The sequence below is a fragment of the Garra rufa genome, chromosome 20 (assembly GCF_049309525.1).
Source record: "Garra rufa chromosome 20, GarRuf1.0, whole genome shotgun sequence".
Taxonomy (NCBI): Eukaryota; Metazoa; Chordata; class Actinopteri; order Cypriniformes; family Cyprinidae; genus Garra; species Garra rufa.
Genome location: NC_133380.1, coordinates 23,740,246 through 23,761,067, shown reverse-complemented (window position 1 = coordinate 23,761,067; position 20,822 = coordinate 23,740,246). Strand labels below are relative to the sequence as shown.

General features: G+C 34.9%; 2 protein-coding genes across 2 annotated transcripts in view; both read left to right on the top strand.

Moving 5' to 3' along the window:
• Positions 1–314: 314 nt before the first annotated feature.
• LOC141293762 (protein kinase C delta type-like) lies at positions 315–10,007 on the top strand. Its single transcript, XM_073825818.1, has 7 exons — positions 315–709; positions 790–963; positions 2,168–2,259; positions 2,363–2,425; positions 3,731–4,058; positions 4,159–4,287; positions 8,940–10,007. The coding sequence occupies exons 2-7, from the start codon at positions 862–864 to the stop codon at positions 9,096–9,098; spliced, it is 873 nt and encodes a 290-aa protein (XP_073681919.1). The 5' UTR covers positions 315–709; positions 790–861; the 3' UTR covers positions 9,099–10,007.
• Positions 10,008–13,580: 3,573 nt separating this feature from the next.
• LOC141293398 (scm-like with four MBT domains protein 1) overlaps positions 13,581–20,822 on the top strand; it is a 41,538-nt gene continuing 34,296 nt past the window's right edge. The window contains exons 1-3 of the mRNA XM_073825429.1: positions 13,581–13,679; positions 17,357–17,414; positions 17,771–17,865. Coding sequence (XP_073681530.1) covers positions 17,390–17,414; positions 17,771–17,865 — 120 coding nt within the window. The 5' untranslated portion in view covers positions 13,581–13,679; positions 17,357–17,389. The remainder of the gene's footprint in view (positions 13,680–17,356; positions 17,415–17,770; positions 17,866–20,822) is intronic.

Genomic DNA, 20,822 nt, shown 5'->3' with positions numbered 1-20,822 from the left:
TTATGTCACACTTCTCTAGTAAGTTTCATCTGTGTGTGAAGATGCTGCATGCGGTGGCATAGCGCAAATATGTGAATGAATGTTTCGAAGTATAGTAAACAGATTTCCCCCGCTTAGGGAGCAGGGAGCAATGAACACTTTGCAGGGACCATGTCAATCGGATCGCAGTTCCTGCACGGACCTCACTTCTAATGAGCTGGTTATCTGAATCAGGTGTGTTAACTAAGAGAGACATGCATAATGTGCAGAGCGGTGGGGCGCGAGGACTGGAATTGGGAACCGCTGCCTTAACCCACCCTTAAACCTACCCATACCACCAAATCTGCCTCTAACCTTAACCGTATCCCACCTCAATAGCACCAAAAGTATTTTGCAATACAATATTAACACAGTAAGTGCTGTGCTTGTACTTATTTTTCTGATGATATTCTGATGTAATTACATAGTAGTTAAGGCCACCTAATATAAAGTGGGACCCAATTTGAAATAACAAAAATGTTTAAGTTTCATTAAACTATAATAACCTTGCATTTATTAATGTGTGGGCATTGGTGTATATTTGTGTTCACAAGTATTAGCGGAGGGCTCTCAGTTTGGAAAACTATGGGACAATACGACCCCTACCCCTCCCACCAGCACCATCGCACACCGCATCTCCATAACCAACTTCGTGTTCCACAAGGTGCTGGGCAAAGGCAGCTTTGGAAAGGTAAGAAACACAGTGTGTATAGAATTCTGCAATGTATTATTATGAAGTCCGGTTTTTAAACAACTCCCATGTTGTGTCAGGTGTTGCTCGCTGAGCTCAAAGGAAGGGGAGAATATTTTGCTGTAAAGGCCCTGAAGAAGGATGTGGTGCTTATGGACGATGACGTGGAGTGCACGATGGTGGAAAAAAGAGTGTTAGCATTAGCCTGGGAAAACCCTTTCCTCACACACCTCTACTGTACCTTTCAGTCGAAGGTGAGCTTTCTTCCAAATAATGTGTTACACATACACTACCATTAGTCTGGGGTAATACTTTTATTCAGCACAGACGCATTCAAGTGACATTCAAGATGTCTATAATGCAATAATAAAAAGCACAACTGTTTTTAACATTGATAATAGTAAGAAATCAACCTCATGTCGTTCCAAACCTGTTCAGAACAGATATTTATGAAGAGCTTTCTGACCCTGCATAGACAGCAATGCAACTGACACATTAAAGACCCAGAAAGGTAGTAAGGACATCGATAAAATGGTCCATGTGACATCAGTGGTTCAACCTTAATTTTATGAAGCTATGAGAATACTTTTTGTGAATAAAGTCATTATTTTTGGCTTTATTTGCTCACAAAAGTATTCCAGTAGCTTGATAAATTTAAGGTTGAACCTTTGATGTCACATGGACTATTTTAACAATGTCCTGACCTTTCTTGGCCTTGAACGTGTCAGTTGTGTTGCTGTCTATGCAGGGTCAGAAAGCTCGTGAATTTCAGCAAAAATAATTTGTATTCCGAAGACAAACAGAGTTCTTATGGGTTAAGAACAACATGAAGGTGAGTAATTAATGACAGAATTTGCATTTTTGGGTGTACTAATCCTTTTAAATGAATTAGTGATACTGCTGAATATGGAATGTGGTTGGGCAAAGTGAAAACTATTCCTGTCAGATGACGTACAACAATGGTTACATCAATGGAACCAATTGCGGGAACAAAGCTTTATCATTACCTTAATGTATGCTGAAGAACTCGTTCCCCCCGTTACACATGCTAGGTTTCCGTGACTGTCGGGATTTGATCAACACATCAGCCTGCTTGGCATGCGTGAGGGACAATGAGTTTGACATCAAACATTATGAGAATGACACTGGATGTTGTAAACAAAATAAGGGGTTGTTTGAGATCTCATGCTATATTTTGAAATTACAACTTTGAGGAAATACTTTACAGCTTTACTGTCAATGTGTCTGTGCAGTCCAGGAATGTACTGAGGGGAAAAATATAAAATACTTAGTACTATGTTAAATCGCTTTGTCAGCAGCTTTGATTTTTCCTTGTTTGACAGGCTCAATTGATATGCTTTAGAATGATATGCTCTGGTCATTCGTTTTTGGTAAAAAATATATTTTCACGATCCTCAGTCTGTCAGTAATGATAATGATTTGTGTGTTTATCAATAGGAGCACTTATTCTTTGTGATGGAGTATCTGAATGGAGGAGATCTGATGTTCCACATTCAGGATAAGGGGCGTTTTGATTTGTACAGAGCTACGTGAGTGACCTTCATTCTGAATAAATAATCTCAAAACTAGCATATCTATATTTATCTTCCGTAATCAAGAAATAATGATTCAAGTTTCTGGTTCTTGTCACAGGTTTTATTCTGCTGAAATCATCTGTGGACTACAGTACCTCCACTCTAAAGGAATTATATACAGGTAAAATGAGTGTTCTTCGTTGCAGAAACTTTATTTTGATTATTTTTTTATGATTTTTGCAACTTTATTCTTTTTTTTTTAATTGGGTCAGTGAGATTTATTATTTAATAATTTTATTATTTCAAATAAATGCTGTTCTTTTAAACTTTGTGTTGATTAAGACATCCTGAAAAATGTTTTTATGATTGATATTAATAGCAAATGTATCTTGAGCACCACATCAACATATTAAAATGATTTCTGAAGGATCATGTGACACTAAAGACTGAAGTAATGGCTGTGGAAAATTCTGCTTTGCCATATTTTATATTTTAAAATATATTTTCTAACAATATACACTACCAGTCAAAAGTTTTTTTATGTTTTTTTAAAGAAGTCTCTTCTGTTCACCAAGCCTGCATTTATTTGATCCAAAATACATTTTGATTCATTTTTACTATTTAAAATAACTCTTTTCTATTTGAATATATTTTAAAATGTAATTTATACCTGTGATTTGAAAGCTGACTTTCTTGCATCATTACAGTCTTCAGTGTCACATGATCCTTCAGAAATCATTCTAATATGCCGATTTGCTGTTCAAGAAACATTTATTATTATTATTATCTATATTTAAAACAAGTTGAGTACTTTTATTTAGGATTCTTTGATGAATAGAAAGATCCAAAGATCAGCATTTATCTGAAATAAAAAGCTTTTGTAACATTATACACTATACCATTCAAAAGCTTGGGGAAGACATTATAGAAATGAATAATGTTATTTAGCAAGGATGCTTTAAATTTATCAAGAGTGACGATAAAGACATTTATAATGTTACAGAAGATTTCTGTTCTTCTGAACTTTCTATTCATCAAAAAAAACCTGAAAAAAAATTCTGAGCTGTTTTCAACATAATAATAATAAGTGTTTTTTGAGCAGCAAATCAGAATATTAGAATAATTTCTGAAGGATCATGTGACTGGAGTAATGATGCAAAAAATTCAGCTTTGAAAATATTCAAATAGAAAACAGTTTTCAAATAGTAAAACTATTTCAGAATGGTACCGTTTTTACTGTACTTCGGATCAAATAAATGCAGGCTTGGTAAGCAGAAGAGTCTTCTTTAAAAAAAAATCTTACTGTTCAAAAACTTTTGACTGGTAGTGTATTGTAATATTTCACAAAATTACTGTTTTCACTTTTATATTTCAATTTTGTATTTATTTTAATATCATATACAAGTCATTTAGCAGAAAGTTGCTCTTTTCCCATATCATTTACAATTCTCAAATGAACCTCATGTCTGTTTTTCTCTCTAATCAGAGATTTAAAGTTGGACAATGTGATGCTGGACAAGGATGGACATATAAAGATTGCAGACTTTGGTATGTGCAAAGAGAATATGCTTGGAGAAAACAGAGCAACCACGTTCTGTGGCACACCAGATTATATTGCTCCTGAGATACTGCTGGGACAGAAATACAGTTTCTCTGTGGACTGGTGGTCGTTCGGTGTGCTGCTCTACGAGATGCTGATAGGCCAGTCGCCGTTCCAGGGTGATGATGAAGATGAGCTGTTCGAGTCGATCCGCATGGATGTACCTCACTACCCACGATGGATTACCAAAGAGGCCAAAGACCTTCTGGAGAAGGTGAGTCTGATTTATTTGAATGAACGCTGTCAGTACCGATGCTTTATAGAGTCACCATCCTTCGGGAAATTTTTGTGATCTGTACCTTTTACATTTTCAGTTATTTGAGCGGGATCCGACTCGACGGCTTGGTGTTGTGGGAAATATACGTGGACATGCCTTCTTCAAGACAATCAATTGGCCTGCTCTGGAGAAACGAGAGGTGTCTCCCCCATTCAAGCCAAAAGTGGTAGGATTCTGACTTGAATTTACTATTAAAAATGTTTTTTCTTAGTCAGGGCTCTAGACTCCAGAGTCGCAGCACATTGTAGCAGTGAGCATTGAGTCAGATTTCACTGATCACATAAACAGAGGAGCTTTCAGTGCAAGTGCTTCAGGTGTAGAGCCTGGTTTATACTTGCCACGCCAACACGAGCGTGAAGGTGTGCATTGCGTGTGAAATGCCGCAAATATTGAGGAAATGATGGCGGATGGAGGATTTGGTTTTCAAGCTAAAGTAAAGTAAAACACTGCTTCTTAAACCAGACAAGGTGAGCCGGTTGGTATTCTTGTGGGGAAAAAAATGCAAACATTGTCACCAACAGCCAGTTTAGTTTTACTTTTCTTTTTGTTTTAATTTTGAAAAGGCTTGTTATCTTTGCTATTTACCTCACGTTACGCTATAGAAGCTTTCTTTTCATTTTCTTTATTTGATTCATTAGTGTTTGCTAAATGTTCTGTAATTCATTAGTCAGTGTATATAATAGTTTGCTTTTGTTAAAAAACGTTATGTAAGCTAGTTTGTCATTGTTTTTTAATTAAGAATAACGATGAATCCATCTTTTGTTTTAGTCTTAAAAAGTGAAAGGTGTATAGATGAAAGCAAAACAGACAAATATCTTTTCTTGTAAAACGTGACAAGATCGCAAATTCGAAAGCGAAAGCATCCGAAGCCCGTCTTATAACATAGCAAAAGGAGGAACTCCCGTTCACAAATAATACTACTTATGACAAAGAACAGATTGATTGTTAACCCCTTTTGTTACTATAATTATAAACTATGATAAAAGTTCATCAGCATGCATTGATTCATCCCATGTTGTAGCAAAAATGCGACCAAATTATGTGCTCCTGCGGCCAACTGAGAAAGTTAGTCTCAAACACCAGTGGGTAGAATGAGTCTAGAGCCCTGTTAGTTGATATAAAGCTAAAATAAAATGAAATTTAAATATTAGATGACATTTTTAAAATGCTTTCCTGGCTGAAACAAGAATTTAAAGGAACACTCCACTTTTTTTGGAAATAGGCTCATTCTCCAACTCCCCCTGAGTTAATAAGTTGAGTTTTACCGCTTTGAAATCCATTCAGCCGTTCTCCTGTTCTGGCGATATGACTTTTAGCATAGCTTAGCATAGATCATTGAATCCTATTAGACCAATAGCATTGCGTTCAAAAATTACCAACGAGTTTCGATATTTGACCTATTTAAAACTTGACTCTTCTGTACTTATATTGTGTACTAATACCAGCGGAAAATGTAAAGCTGCGATTTTCTAGGCCGATAAGATTAGGAACTACACTCCCATTCTGGCGTAATAGTCAAGGAAGTTTGCTCCCGTAATATGGACGCAGCAGGCGCAGTAATATCGTTGGTTTTCACAAAACTCACTGGCGCATACGCAACGCAGACGTCCTACGCCATTCACCCGGAGCTGCTTAGTTCACCCAAAAATGGAAATTCTGTCATTAATTACTCACCCTCATGTCTTACCCAACCCATTAAGCTTTCATTCATCTTCGAAACACAAATTAAGATATTTATGATCGAATCCGAGAGCTTTCTGACCCCTCCATAGTCAGCAACGCAACTGACACGTTCAAGGTTCAGAAAGGTAGTAAGGACATTGTTAAAATAGTCCATGTGACATCAGTGGTTCAACTTTACTTTTATGAAGTTACGAGAATACTATATGTGTGCGCAGAAAACAAAAATAACAACTTTATTCAACGATCTCATGTGTCCGTATCAGTCTTCGATTTGCGTTCACAAAAGAACCATGACTCATGTCCTTACTACCTTTCAGGGTATTGAACGTGTCAGTTCCGTTGCTGTCTATGCAGAGTCAGAAAGCTCTCGGATTTCATCGTACATATCTCAATTTGTGTTTGAGGATGAACAAGGTCTTATGGGTTTGGAACGAGTGAACTATCCCTTTAAGAGAGGTTTTGCCTGCATGATTTTATTTAATAATTGAATCTGATTCATTGCATGATTCAAAGTGTGAAAATATATGTAAATAATGCAAAGCAAGGACTGTTTGTGTTTCATAGCTTATTGCTGTACTCAATAAGCAAACAGCAGTAGCAAAATATCTGTCATAAATGTTTAGCTAGTGTAGTGTTCATGGCTGAAAACTTGTGAAAAAGTTAATGATACACCAATAACCTTTGCCTTATGTGTGCACTAATGATGAAATTACACTAACAGGAAATCTTTTTTAACGAGGTTGTGTCATGTTGTGAGCAATCGAATTTTCCTCAATCTGTTGAGATAAGAGTTGGATTTACGATGGAAAAAATGCCGTAACTTTAAGAAATCAAAACTTCCTCCACAGTCCAAGTGGACGGTTTATTTACTAAGTTGCTGGCGTCAGACTGATGAATAGATTGTCAGATTCACAGTATACATTACATCAGAGCATATGATGTATTCAGAAACTTGACTCACCCAGTCATGGTACGCTATTATTTTGTCTTACTAATATGTGACCCTGGACCACAAAACCAGTCATAAGTAGTACAGGTATATTTGTAGCAATAGCAAAAAATACATTGTATGGGTCAAAATTATCGATTTTCGTGATAGTTCTTTTATGCCAAAAATCATTAGGATATTAAGTATAGATCATGTTCCATGAACATACTTTGTAAATTTCTCACCGTAAATACATGAAAACATAATTTTTGATTAGTATTATGCATTACTAAGTACTTAATTTTTTTGCACCCTCAGATTCTTAAATATTTGTATCTCGGATAAATATTGGCTTTCCTAACAAACCATACATCAATTGTAAGCTTATTTATTCAGCTTTTAGTCAATGTATAAAATCTCAGTTTCAGAAAATTTACCCTTATGACTGGTTTTGTGGTCCAGGGTCACACACACACACACACATATATATATATATATATATATATATATATATAATCTTACAAAACCATTTCTAAGTCACTTAAAATGCTGTCAAAAATATTAAAAGCACAAATGTTTTGAACATTGATGATAATTACAGTTGTTTTAAGAAATGCTTTTCATATTAGAATGATATCTTAAAGGGATAGTTCACAAAAAAAAAATGAAAATTCAGTCATTAATTACTCACCCTCATGTTGTTCCAAACCCGCAAGTTGTTCGTTCTTCTTCAGAACACAAATTAAGACATTTTTGATGAAATCCGAGAGCTTTCTGACCCTGCATAGACAAGGTTTGTGGTACTCTTGTGAACGTGCGTCGAAGTAATTACTGAATAAATTCATTATTTTTGTTTTGTTTGAGCACAAAAAGTATTCTTGTAGCTTTATAACATTATGCTTGAACCACTGCTGTCACATGGACTATTTTAACAATGTCCTGTTAACAGTGCTCATCAAAAACATCTTAATTTGATTTCTGAAGATGACTGAAGGTCTTACGAGTTTGGAACGACGTGAAGGAGTAATTAATGACAGAATTTTCATCTCTTTAACCCTCTGGGCCTCCTCATTAAGGGGTCACACTTGGCTCCCTCGCGGTCAAAAGTGACCGAAGCCTTAAAAAGTAACTTTTTTTTTTCTTCAGGAAAATCAATTAAATACATTTTTGTTCAATAATATTTTGTAATTATTATTTAGAATTTTGAGCATTTTTTGTGAATCTATGCAATATTTATACAGTTTTAATGAGCAATTTTTTCCCAGTAGAATTATATTTTATATTATATTTTTTAATTAATTATGTATTTATTATTTTTCAATAAATACAAAATTTCACATTAAAATAGAGTAAAAGCATTTAAAATCCATTTTTTTAAAGTGAAAATTGCACCATCTAGTGGCATAAAAAATAAAAACTTGTGTAATGCCATGTAAACTCCTGTATCTCCCTATATACATATATACAGGGGCTTTGGGATTCCTATTGTTTTTTTCTTTTTACTGTTTCTTCATTTTATTAGGCTTTGCATTTAGAAATATATTCAGACATTCTAAAAGATACATTTTGGCAAGGTTTAGATATTTTTTTGATTGGATAAATATCAGGTTTTGCGTTTTTCTGCTTATTTCTTTGTGTCTGTGTGTGTGTCTGTGTGTGTGTGTGCGCGCGTGTGTGTGCGCGTGTGTGTCAGTTCTGTACTTTTGTTATTTTAGAGTGTCAGTCCTTGCTTGCTGAACACTTCTTTTCAGCACAGTTGCTCATTTGTAGCTTGTATTACCAAAAGATTATCTGAATTATCACATTTTTTCGTATTTCCCATTCATTTCCTATGTCGGTCATTTTTGACCGCGAAGGAGCCAAGTGTGACTATTTTTTTTTTGACCCTTTAACTCATGTCACTGATTTTTTTTTGTACTCACATAGCTAATGCAACAAAAGTCACCAAGTGTCATCTCATTCTGATGAAGCTACGATTTTTAAAAATTCAAAACATAAAATTTTTCGGTCAAAAATGACCGAAGAGGCCCAGAGGGATCATGTGACACTGAAGACTTCTTTCTCACCCCAAACATTTTAACTGTAGACACTTTTAACAACAGACTGTTCACACTAGATATAAAAAAGAAGTAGGATATGACCCCTTTAACAATCTTGAAAGTGATTTAAGGAGTATTTTCTTAAATCTCTCTTCCTTCTTTTTGCAGAAATCCCCCAATGACTGTAGCAACTTTGACCGGGAGTTTCTCAGCGAGAAGCCTCGTCTCTCTCAAAGTGACAAGAACCTGATAGACTCCATGGACCAGATGGCGTTTGCTGGCTTTTCTTTCATTAACCCCAAAATGGAAACCATTATAGAAAAATAAGACATCCTGGATTGTCTAAACCTGCCCCCAAGTCAAATCAGAAACGGCCTACAGGAGCCAGGAGTTCAACCAGTGTTACACTTGTTATACTTTCTGGATGATCCAAATAGATAATGCTGTATTTATGTCTTCTTTAATCAAATGATCAAACTTTAAATCAAAATTTTATTTGATGATGTACTATATTTGTTACTGTAATATCCCTAACATAGATTATATATATATATACATGTTCATATTATTAAAAATACCCTTAACAGAGACAAAAAGGGATTCTAGAAACCCAAAAGAAAGGGACTGTATATTGTAGTGGTCTGTATAATATGCTGGGACTTTGCAATTTGATTGAATAGTGGCCTTCTTGACACTCTTGAATCCTCCTTGTTTGCCCTCACACAACGTTTCAGTCATAGAATCTCATACTAAGGTTCGTTTGCGGGATGATTTGGTGTTTATTTTTTGCATCTATCCTTTCTTGTTGATCTGAAACAAGTTTTAAGTTGTACTTTTAAAATGCTGATTTTGCCAGTGTGAGCTGAGCGTGCACAAAATAGTGTTTTTGTTTCACTATTGATCTGTAAGTCTTGTGTAGGTGAACCTAAAACCTCTGCAACATGAAAACCTAGAAATATTAATGTTGTTTATACATAGGGTTACTTTTATGGTACTGTAAAGGTAGCATATTGGTACAGTATATTGGTGGGTGGAGGATATGCATCTCCCGAGCAAGTGAGAGTACAAATATATGTACTATTATTTAATGTTGGTATTTTAATATAGTATGATACTGTATATAACAATATATGTATATTGTTCTGAACTGTTGTTGTTACTGGAGGTAATAATGTTCCTTTTTTACTGAATTTACTCCTCGGAACTCAACACCATTAAAGGTTTCTTCAACTTGAATTTTGACTTGGCTTTATTGCACCTTCATTCGTCAAGTTTTACCACAGTTTCTGCAAAATTCCCATACCACCGCTGTTCCATTATGATATTTGGGAAATTTCCTACCGTATATATATCAAAACTTCATTTCTGATTAGTAATATGCATTGCTAAGAACTTGGACAAATTTAAAGGCGATTTTCTCAGTATTTAGATTTGTTCGCACCCTCAGATTCTACATTTTCAAATTGTTGTATATCTCAGCTAATTATTGTCCACAAACCATACATCAATCGAAAGCGTATTCAAAAATGGACCCTTATGACTGGTTTTGTGGTCTAGGGTCACAAATAAGTAAACTTTAAAGAACATCCCATATTTAATTGAGATTCAGATACTGTTATTTAGATAATTTTGCTAAGGGACTGACAAGAACACGTTTGTTCAATGTACTTTGTGCTGAGCCGCTTAAACTAATCTGAAAAGATTGAAACTACTGCCATCTAGCGAATATGAGTTTAAACGACACGTTAAGCCTCGTTTGACCTAAAGATCCCTGAGCGTTTTAGTAATTCAGATCCTCTAGTAATACGTGTGACTAAATTTTATTTTTTGTTAAAAGGTTTTAAAAAGTTATCGGTGTATATACACCTAAGTTCCAACTATAAATGAAAGTGCGGACTGTCTTGATTCCATGTGAACATTTTTACATGGCGGGTGTAAACAGTCACATGACCTGAGCTGTTTAATTTCAGTTTGTGCCTTTGAAAGATGTCTGGATCGAAGCTACATGAAAGGAAGCACGTAAAACACGTTAGCGTACAGCTGTTACTACCATATGTGGTGCAATAAAACATTTCAAAGATCTATTAATAGTATTAAACTGGCTAAAATCATGTTCACAATAGATGGAAACACCACGACGGTGGTCACGTTTGAGATCCCATTTTCACATTATAAAACTATAGAATTTTAAAAGTAAAAACTAAAATGCATTTATTATTTGATTACCGCGTCCTTTTTGCCATAATTTTCTAATAGAAATACTAAAATATGCTACATTTTTGTTTTCAACTTTCTGGTCTTACTTTGTATAGTTTCCAGTATTGACATTACGAATAAAACATAGACTACTTTCATTTTCACAACTATTTTCATTAACCATTTGTGCTTCTGGACCACAAAACCAGTCATAAGGGTGATTCATACATCTGAAAGCTGAATAAATAAGCTTTCCATTGATAGGACAACATTTGAAATGTGAAAATCTGGAATCTGAGGGTGCAAAAAAAATATTGAGAAAATCGCCTTTAAAGTTGTTTAAATTAAGTTCTTAGCAACGCAAATTACTAATCAAAAATTAAGTTTTGTCATATTTATGGTAGGAAATTGACTAAATATCTTCATGGAACATGATCTTTACTTAATATCCTAATACATTTTTGGCATAAAAGAAAAAAAGGGTCATTTTGACCCATACAATGTATTGTAGACTATATGTCTGTGCTGTGCTGTTACGACTGATTTTGTGGTCCAGAATCACATTCAAGAAAATGCAGCTTGTATTCTTGGATCATTTGAAAAATACCCTTTTGCTGCAATTTCCTGATAGAAGTATTAAACATATACTACAATTTTGTTTCTGGTCTTACTTTGTGTATTTTCAAGTAGTTGTACTTACATAATAAAATACTGTTAACTTCCACAACTAATTAGTTTTCTTGGGTCATTCCTGATGAAAAATACATGTAAACAAATCAGTGATCACATGTTTGACCAAAGGGAACCCCATTTTGAATAAAATACTGATCGATTCACATTGTAAAACTATTTCAAAGTAAAAACAAATAGGCCCCTATATACATGTATTATTTAATTATCGCTACCTTTTTGCCACAATCTCCTGATAGAAATAATAAAATATGCTACAGTTTTGTTACAAGTTTCTGGTCTTACTTTGTATAGTTCCCTGTAATTATTTATAGAGTAGAATACTTTAATTTCCACAACTAATTAGTTTTCTTGGGTCATTCATAATGAAAAATGTATGTAAACATATCAGTGATCACATGTTTGACTAGTGGGAAACCCATTTTGAATAAAATTGATTCACATTATAAAACTTCAAAGTAAAAACAAATAGGCCCCTATGCATGTATTTTTCAATTATCGCTTTCTTTTTGGTACAATTTTCTGATGTGAAATAATAAAATATGCTGCATTTTAGTTTTCAACTTTCTAGTCTTACTCTGTATATTTCCCAGTAGTTTTACTAATATGTGACCTTAGACCACAAAACCAGTCTTAAGTAGCGTGGGTATATTTGTAGCAATAGCCAAAAATACATTGTATGGGTCAAAATGATCAATTGTTTAAGCTAAAAATCATTAGGATATTAAATAAAGCTTATGTTCCATGAAGATATTTAGTAAATTTCCTACCATAAATAGATCAAAACTTAATTTTTGATTAGTAATATGCATTGCTCAGAACTTCATTTGGACAATTTTAAAGGCGACTTTCCCAACATTTAGATTTATTTGCATCCTCAGATTTTCAATCAGTTGTATCTCAGCTAAATATTGTCCTATCCTAAACCATACATCAACAGAAAGCTGATTTATTCAGCTTTCAGATTATGTATAAATCTCAATTTCAAAAAAATGGACCCTTATGACTGTTTTTGTTGTCAAGGGTCACATGGCTATAATTTAATTTCCACAACTAATTAGTTTTCATGAGTCATCCATGATGAAAAATGCCCTCTGTCAAAAGTAAATAAATTAGTAAAAGATAATTGCAGAACATAGTTTACAAAAACGTCCGTCCTATTGCCAAAAGATTAGATAATATGCGTGTAAAAAAAGACTATCCAAAGGTTTTAAATAAAGTAAACTAATAAAAGCCTTTTAGTTTCTGTTTCTTTTTCAATGAGATAAGCCTTTGGGAAAATTATCTATACTTTATGAGAACAAATATCACTTCCTGACCTGATAATCAAAGCTAATTAATATTTTAAACCTTAAGGACATTATTTTCTTTCAAGTGTTTTAAAATGTGGACAATGAAAAAAGGGAGATTTTGTTCAAAACAAAGTTCAATATCTTCAATATATGAAATGTAGAAAGATCCAGAAAGATTAATTACATTTAGAACTGGCTGCTCAGCGTGGCGCAGTTCCGATAGATTAAGCTGTGTTTAATGGTACATTCTAGCCAATAGGACAAACACTTTACTGAACAAAACGACAGAGAGGCAGGGCGGCAAATTTTCTGTACCACATTATAGATTGTATACATCCTAATAACTTAAAGCAGAATAATCGCTAGACTGAAGACCTGAACAGGTTTTGACAGTTGCAAGCAAGCGTTTAATATTGCGTCCCAGCGTTTTTATTGTTCACCCTATATACATTTCAAGTAAAAGCTGTAATAATCAACAAAAGTGCTGTTTTAACGTTATTTCAGTGTTGTTTCGGTGGGTCCTTGTAAACACTGTGTTGGAATATGTGGCAAGTTCGTCTTTTTAATCGCTGAAAGCCAACAAATATCAATCCCCGGGCTCGTGGATGAGAGGCTCGCGCGAGAGGCGGCGCATGCGCGCTCACACTTTGTGCCATATTGGAATGAGGTCGTGAACGACTAGGCGGAAAAAGACACGGCATCTAAAACCGACTTGAAAAACTCCTCACTGGTAAGAAACGAAATGCATTCCCAAATATTTATGTATTTTACCCTTTGCCCTATTCGACCTTGGCTCTACCGAGCGATTTGGCGCTGCCTGCATCTTTTTTCCCGTCTCCAAAAAAAGGTGACTTGTGCTCGCTCGTATGAGTGCCTGGCTCTATTGCTTAAGCTATGACGTTTCAGTAACTTGACTTGGTTACAGGCGTTTTTAGCATGTGCACGAAATCAGCCGCACTCACATCAACAAAAAACCCTAGCGAAACAGTGGAGACAAAATGTTCCAGGTCTAATAATGTTGAATTGCACGATGCGTCTTTCGGAATGAAAGTTGCCTGGTCGGCGTGAATGTATTAAATGCTATTATCCAGTTATATGTAGCTAGCCGAACACACTGCGCTTGACCAGCGAACTATCATCATCCCTTATTGGACATTTCTATGAATTACACTCACTAAAACGAATCAAATTATATATTAGCAGACGTTGTCTAATAATCGCTAGCTTTAAATGGCGTTTGTTTGGTCATTTAACACACATACACTGATGCGTTATTTTTATTCTAAAAAATCAAATTGTTATGTGGTGTTTTTAGTAACGCTCGTGTTTAAAAGATAAAGTTTATTGGTTGGCTTCCTCAAGCACTTTTAGAAATTGATGACAGTTTCATTCTCTAGTCGTGTTACATAATAGAAGTTGTGTTGTAAGTCACCATCACTCTATTGTGAAGAACTCACGCTCTCACTTGGCTTCATACGAGAAAACAAATTATTTCATACGTATTAGACAGTCTTTAATACATATAAATCAAAAAGTGAATTTGACTTTTGCACTGATAAGTTAGCCTATCTAATCAAGAAAAGTATTATTCCTCACCAAAGTCCTCTCATTTACATAACAATGCATATGCATTATTCGCTAGAATGTTTTCAAACGCTATTTGAATTGTTAGAGGAGCTGGCTGTGGTTGGTTCACGTGATAACAGTCACTGAGTCATTTGTCGTGTTCTTCCTTTCGTTTGTGTTCGCTACAGTAAGTCGTGTTTGTGTGTATTTACGGGCCTTGATCAATGGAGGGAAGTTGTCTTTAGTTTTGAAGTGATGGAGCGGCAGAGTTTGGCAGGAATGTGCTGAGGGTTCATAGACACACCAGAAATAGATTTCCGCTGTCCTGGGGTCTCCTCATTCCCTCATGTGTAACGTTGTAACACCGTCGGTTTAAGCGACATACATGACCATGACAGTGGAAGTTGTAGGTTTTTGTGTAAGAAATATAAAGAGAATGGTGATTAATGGATGTTAAATAACAGAAATGGTATCAACTGAATCTCAGTCTCAAGTTTGATAGATATAACATTGAAGGTTTTTCTCTACAGCTGACAAAACTAGGCATCCTTGCTATTTTTAAGATTTTTTCCCCATATGCTTGCCATTTTAAAATAAAAAGTTGGAATTTCAGTAAGGATAGAGTGGTTAGGAGATAGTAATATAAGTTATTTGAATTACCACAGTAAATTAATACACAATATTGTTAGTTGTAACAAAAAGAATAACATAAAGTTGATTATAACAACGCTCTTTTGACATAATGTCATGTTACATGGTTTAGACTTGTAGTAGATTTCTGAACTATTTTGTTACAGAAATGTTCAGAATTTATGACGCATAGCTTTAAAACACAGTTACAGACAATGAAAACAAAGTGCTATACTCTTCAGTCTTTATTATAGTCAAACCCAAATGTATTCAGGCACCTTCAACATTTCTCACATTATCACAGTTTATTTGCTATCGTTTAGAAAATGGTAATAAAAAAGGACAAGAACTCAAAAGATAAACTGTGTCAGAACAAATTCATATTGATAATCAGAAATGAATTACAGTCAAATCAATATTTATTTAGGCACCTTCATCATTTGTCACATTATCACAGTTTATTTGCTATAGTTATATACCAAGAACTGTCAAAACAAACTAATCTTGATGATCTAAAAAAAAACATGGTCAGGTCAAGTGTCAAATTAAATTTTTGGTCCAGAAATGTTATCAGTTTTACTGGTAGTCCACTGTATGAAGCATTTTGGGGTATAATATGTCACAGTTTTATTTTGTTATCCTCACTAAATGGTGTCTGAATAATTTTTGGTTTGACTATATATCATCTCAGTACCTAAAATCACTATAGTTTCTGACGAACTACCATAGGTACTAAATTATCTGTGGTTCTGTGTTACTCCTTCTGTTGTTAAAATATAATAAATGAAAATGTAGTGTATTTCAAAAGGATTTAGAATCTGTCAAAAAATTATTTCAAATTTGACGTGCTTTTTAAAATTCTAATGTTTTCTCCTTTTTTGCCATTTTGAATTCAAATGTTTAAAATGTGATGAGGAGAGAATAGTAGGGATCGTAATAATGAATTTGAAAAAGAAGTTTTAATTGCATGAGTAAATTCATGCACACTGAGTCAGAAATGTTTGTATGTTTTTTCATATGCGAAAAAAACGATTTTTTTTTTATGATGGACAACAGTTTCAGATGCAGTTTAAACATGATTGACACAACGTGAGGTTGTAATAATTTTTTAACGTGCCAAAATTTTGTTATAATGTTTAGAGACAAATATGGGAATATTGTATCAAAGTTTTTTAGACTAACAGACATTAAAACAAAGTGTAACTCTACATAATTTCGGTATATTTGCTTACTGATACAAAAAAAGTTAAATCACTACCTAGTAAAAATTATTTTGATGACTAAATAGGCTCCCACAATTATTGTAGTAACGCTACAATTTGCTTTTACTAAATTATTATTTTTTTGAGCGGAAACTGTCGTTACCATGGTATTTTTTTGTAAGGGTAATTTCTTCACATAATGCTTTTTGAGTTCAGTTGATCATCATAGTGAGGGACAGCGACATGGCTTTTTAAACAGCCCTGGCTGCTCTTTTCAATCCCTATTGGAGACCACCGTGACCCCGAGTACATTGTGTCCGTGGCCCGGGCTGTCCTCCAGGGCTCCGGGACGGTGCTGGAGTGGAGGGGGGTGGTCTGAAAGACTTGATCCCAGCAGAGCAGGAGGGTCGTGGCCCGCCAGCGGCTGTCAGCGAGAATGTCTGACTCCCTTTAATAGAGACGTCAACCTTCACAAAGACAGCTTGACAGCGCTGGATGAATAGACAGAGTTAATGCAACTTTGTTGGCTGCTTGCTTTCTTTTTGCATTTTTAAATGACATTTCAGTTTGAAACCAGTTTCAAAGTTGTTTCTGGCTTTTTAGTTAAGATTTGTAGTCGAGTATCTAAATTTTAATAATATATACGCTGCATATATGCAGGTTTAGGTGATATTTTTTATATCTACAAAACCCTTTTTTTTATTTTGCAAAGCTATACTAGGAATTGTGGTGCATTTTTGCTTCTCAAAGGTGATGTGGGGAGTCTGAGTGACAGAAGTGGCTTTTATCTTTGAAGCTTCGCACTGAGGATTCCTCCTCCCACTTACTTAAATGAACTAGGCTGTGTGAAATGTGGCTTGTGCAAGTCTCCTCATGTTCCTGTCTTGTCACATGCATTCTCTCTCACACACATGCAAATACTTTAACAGAAAAGCATTTATATTAATTGCCGTTCTAATATCTTTGTTTTCCTCTCATTTGTTTTCTCCCCTCCTTATTATTCATGCAGAAACGGTTTGATTGTCCTCCGGGGGCTTCAGACATGAGCCTTGAGGCACTGGAGTCTGGTAAGCTATTTCTTTTCTTTCTTTCTCATTTTACTCTGTTGCTAAATAAATTGAAGAAAAACAAAACTATAGTCTATCCCTTGACTCTGAAAATTACAATATTGGGAGCCGTATTGCACATATTTAAATTGCAGTGCCACAGTGTTTGTCCTTGACTGAGAATGCTGGACATTTCTGCACAAGCTCAAGCAAAGGTTACCTGAAAAAAGTTGCGAGAGCTCCTGCCTATTATTACTATTTATATATCAGCACTCACTTTCACGCTCTGTTGACATGGTTTGATGTGAGGTGATGAGGCTGTGTGTGGAGAGAGAGGAGTGGACTGTGTTTTAGGTATTGGTTGTTCAATGTTTCAGATGCGGACTCTGGTCAGGATGTGTCAGAGTTTAACTGGGATGACTACCTGGAGGAAACCGGGGCACTTTCTGTTCCTCATCATGCGTTTAAACACGTGAGTAAACGGGGCCAGTCTGTGTTTGTTCTGCACCGCTACAGTGAACCTCCAGAATCTTCAGGAAAGAAAGGATTTTTTTTAACCAAGCTGAAAGCTTTTAATCTAATTTGAATGTGATAAAACATGTTTTTCTATTAGACTGATGCACGCAGCTAGAGTAGTCTGATTAATTTAACATTTTAATGCATTTGGCAGAAACTTTTATTCAAAGCGACTTCATTCAAGGTAAACATTTTATCAGTGCATGCATTCCCTTGGAATGAAATCCATGACCTTGCTATTTCTGCAAGAGCTACTGGAATGATTCATAGACTAATGACACTTTTTGAGCTGGTGCTTTTAATGAATCACTCAAAAAGAATCAGGTTTGAATCCACCAAAACCCAATTAATTGAGACATTGTGTTCTTCTGTGGCAAAGGCAGAAATTTAGATTGCACTAGAGCCAGCATACAAGAAAACTGTCAGCAAATTCTGCAAAGCCAACACTCTCATGACCTGCTATGCATTAGTGATGTATTTGTATTCTCATGGGATGTGTAAGACCAATAAGTGACCATTTAGATCTTAAAGAATTTATTTGCTGGGTCAGAAATTAACCAGGGCATGGGGCAAGAATATTGCTGAAACTGACCGAAATTCCCTAGGTGTTTAAACTGCGGGGTAGTCTCTGTAGTCAGTTCCTCTAATTTAATGTTTTTCATCATAGTCTATATAGTATAATACGAGGGTTTAGTGTGGATTTAGTGCCTGCAGAGGTCACTGAGTGACCTATAGCTGTGAGATTGTCAGAGTCGCTGAATGTATTTGATGTTGATAATATACACTACCGGTCAAAAGTTTTTGAACAGTGAGATTTTTGATGTTTTTTGAAGAAGTCTCTTCTGCTCACCAAGCCTGCATTTATTTATTATTATCCAAAATACAGCAAAAGCAGTAATATTGTGAAATATTTTTACTATTTAAAATAACTGCTATCTTCTGTTTTGAGTTATTTTATTTATGTGATCTAAGCTAAATTTTCAGCATCATTACTCCAGTCTTCAGCGTCACATGGTCCTTCAGAAATAATTCTAATGGGCTGATTTGCTGTTTATTATTATTACTGTCGCTATTTAAAACAGTTGAGTACATTTTTCTAAAGATAAGCATTTATCTGAAATAAAAAGCTTTTGTAACATTATACACTTTACCATTCGATTTATTTAGAATGAATGCTTTAAATTGTTGAAAAGTGATGATAAAGTCATTTATAATGTTACAAAAGATTTCTATTTTAGATAAATGTTGTTCGTCTGAACTTTCTATTCATCAAAGAAACCTGAAAAAATTCTACTCGACTCTTTTCAACATAATAATAATAATAAATGTTTTTGAGCGACAAATCAGATTATTAGAATGATTTCTGAAGAATCATATGTGACCCTGGACCACAAAACCAGTCTTAAGTCGCTGGGGTATATTTGTAGCAATAGCCAAAAATACATAGTATGGGTCAAAATTATTGATTTTTCTTTTATGTCAAAAATCATTAGGAAATTAAGTAAAGATCATGTTCCATTAAGATTTTTTGTTAAATTCCTACTGTAAACCTATCAAAATGTAATTTTTGATTAGTAATATGCATTGTTAAGAACTAGGGTTGGGTCGATAGACGATGCCATCGTCCATCGCCGATGGCCAATAGACATCACGATGCTGAGCCGGCATCGCGATCCTCCGCCCCGCCCCCGCCGCAGCAGCAACCCGCTCACGAAAAACACACACTTAATCACTTTAAAGCCAAATGAAATGCATGCTTTCAATTTCTGCATCTTTACTTATTTTATTATTATTATTATGAGGAAATAATAACAAGGAAGTTGTTAGTGATCACAATACAAATTACAGTGAACTCCTAACAAATTACATGAAAGTTCGTTTACATTAATAAATGAGGCATACAAAAACAGCAGAAAAAAATCAAAATAATTTGAATTAAATTAGATTAAATAAACTACACCAAATATGCCCTTTTCATGGTTTTACCATAATGAACAGAGCTTGGAACAAAAACAAGAGAATATATTTTTTTCCATCGAAATACGAATGTACAATACAAAGCCTAGTATACATTATAAATAACACTTTATCATTCAAATACATTAGGAATATGGAAACACTTGGATTTGTGCCGAAAAACAGAGGTGCGTGAGCCCAACGCGCTATTTTTAGTTTCGCTTTGTTTTAGTTTCTTAACTTTATATATTTTGTTTCATTTCTGTTCTGTTTTAAATACCTCTATATTTAAATCATTCGTTTTGGGTCAGGCGTCAGGGTAACTAACTTATAGCTATGTTTATAGTGTTTATAATGTTAATACATGATATTTCGCTTGATTTGGTATTATTTCTGATATTACCCTTTCTCTCTAAACATTCTGCTGCTCAGTAAATGCGTTTGGAGAGAGTGGGTTAAGCAGTAAGCAAACAATGAGAGCGTTATTGAACTTAAAAAAGCTGACTGGTCAAAAATATGTTAAGGACCAACACACATCCTCCAAATGCATCTATATAAACCCGCGCTTGCTCTTGTCTCGTCTGCACGCACACACTGTCACGATCTAATGCACTTGTTAATGCCGGATCTTTAAAAACAAATACCGGAACGCAAAAATCCAAAATCGGACATTTTCCAGAACAGGATCAGGCTCAAATTAAGCACTGGTGGACACGGTAGGCTACAATTAATTAATTCGTTATGAATAAATTATTTAACAACAACCATCCCTCACCCCCGCCCCCCGCAGACGATGCCATCGTCCATCGCGATGTTTCACATTAGACATCGTACGATGCCAAATTGGTCGACATCGCCCAACCCTATTAAGAACTTAATTTGGACAACTTTAAAGGTGATTTTCTCAGCACCCTCAGATTCCAGATTTTCAAATAGATGTATCTCGGCCAAAAATTT

Bases quoted from the DNA above. Each gene is read 5' to 3' on its own strand.
- LOC141293762 (XM_073825818.1), top strand. From the start codon at position 862: ATGGACGATGACGTGGAGTGCACGATGGTGGAAAAAAGAGTGTTAGCA. The intron at 4,059-4,158 runs GTGAGTCTGATT...TTACATTTTCAG, and splicing joins CCAAAGACCTTCTGGAGAAG to TTATTTGAGCGGGATCCGAC. The intron at 4,288-8,939 runs GTAGGATTCTGA...TTCTTTTTGCAG, and splicing joins CCCCATTCAAGCCAAAAGTG to AAATCCCCCAATGACTGTAG.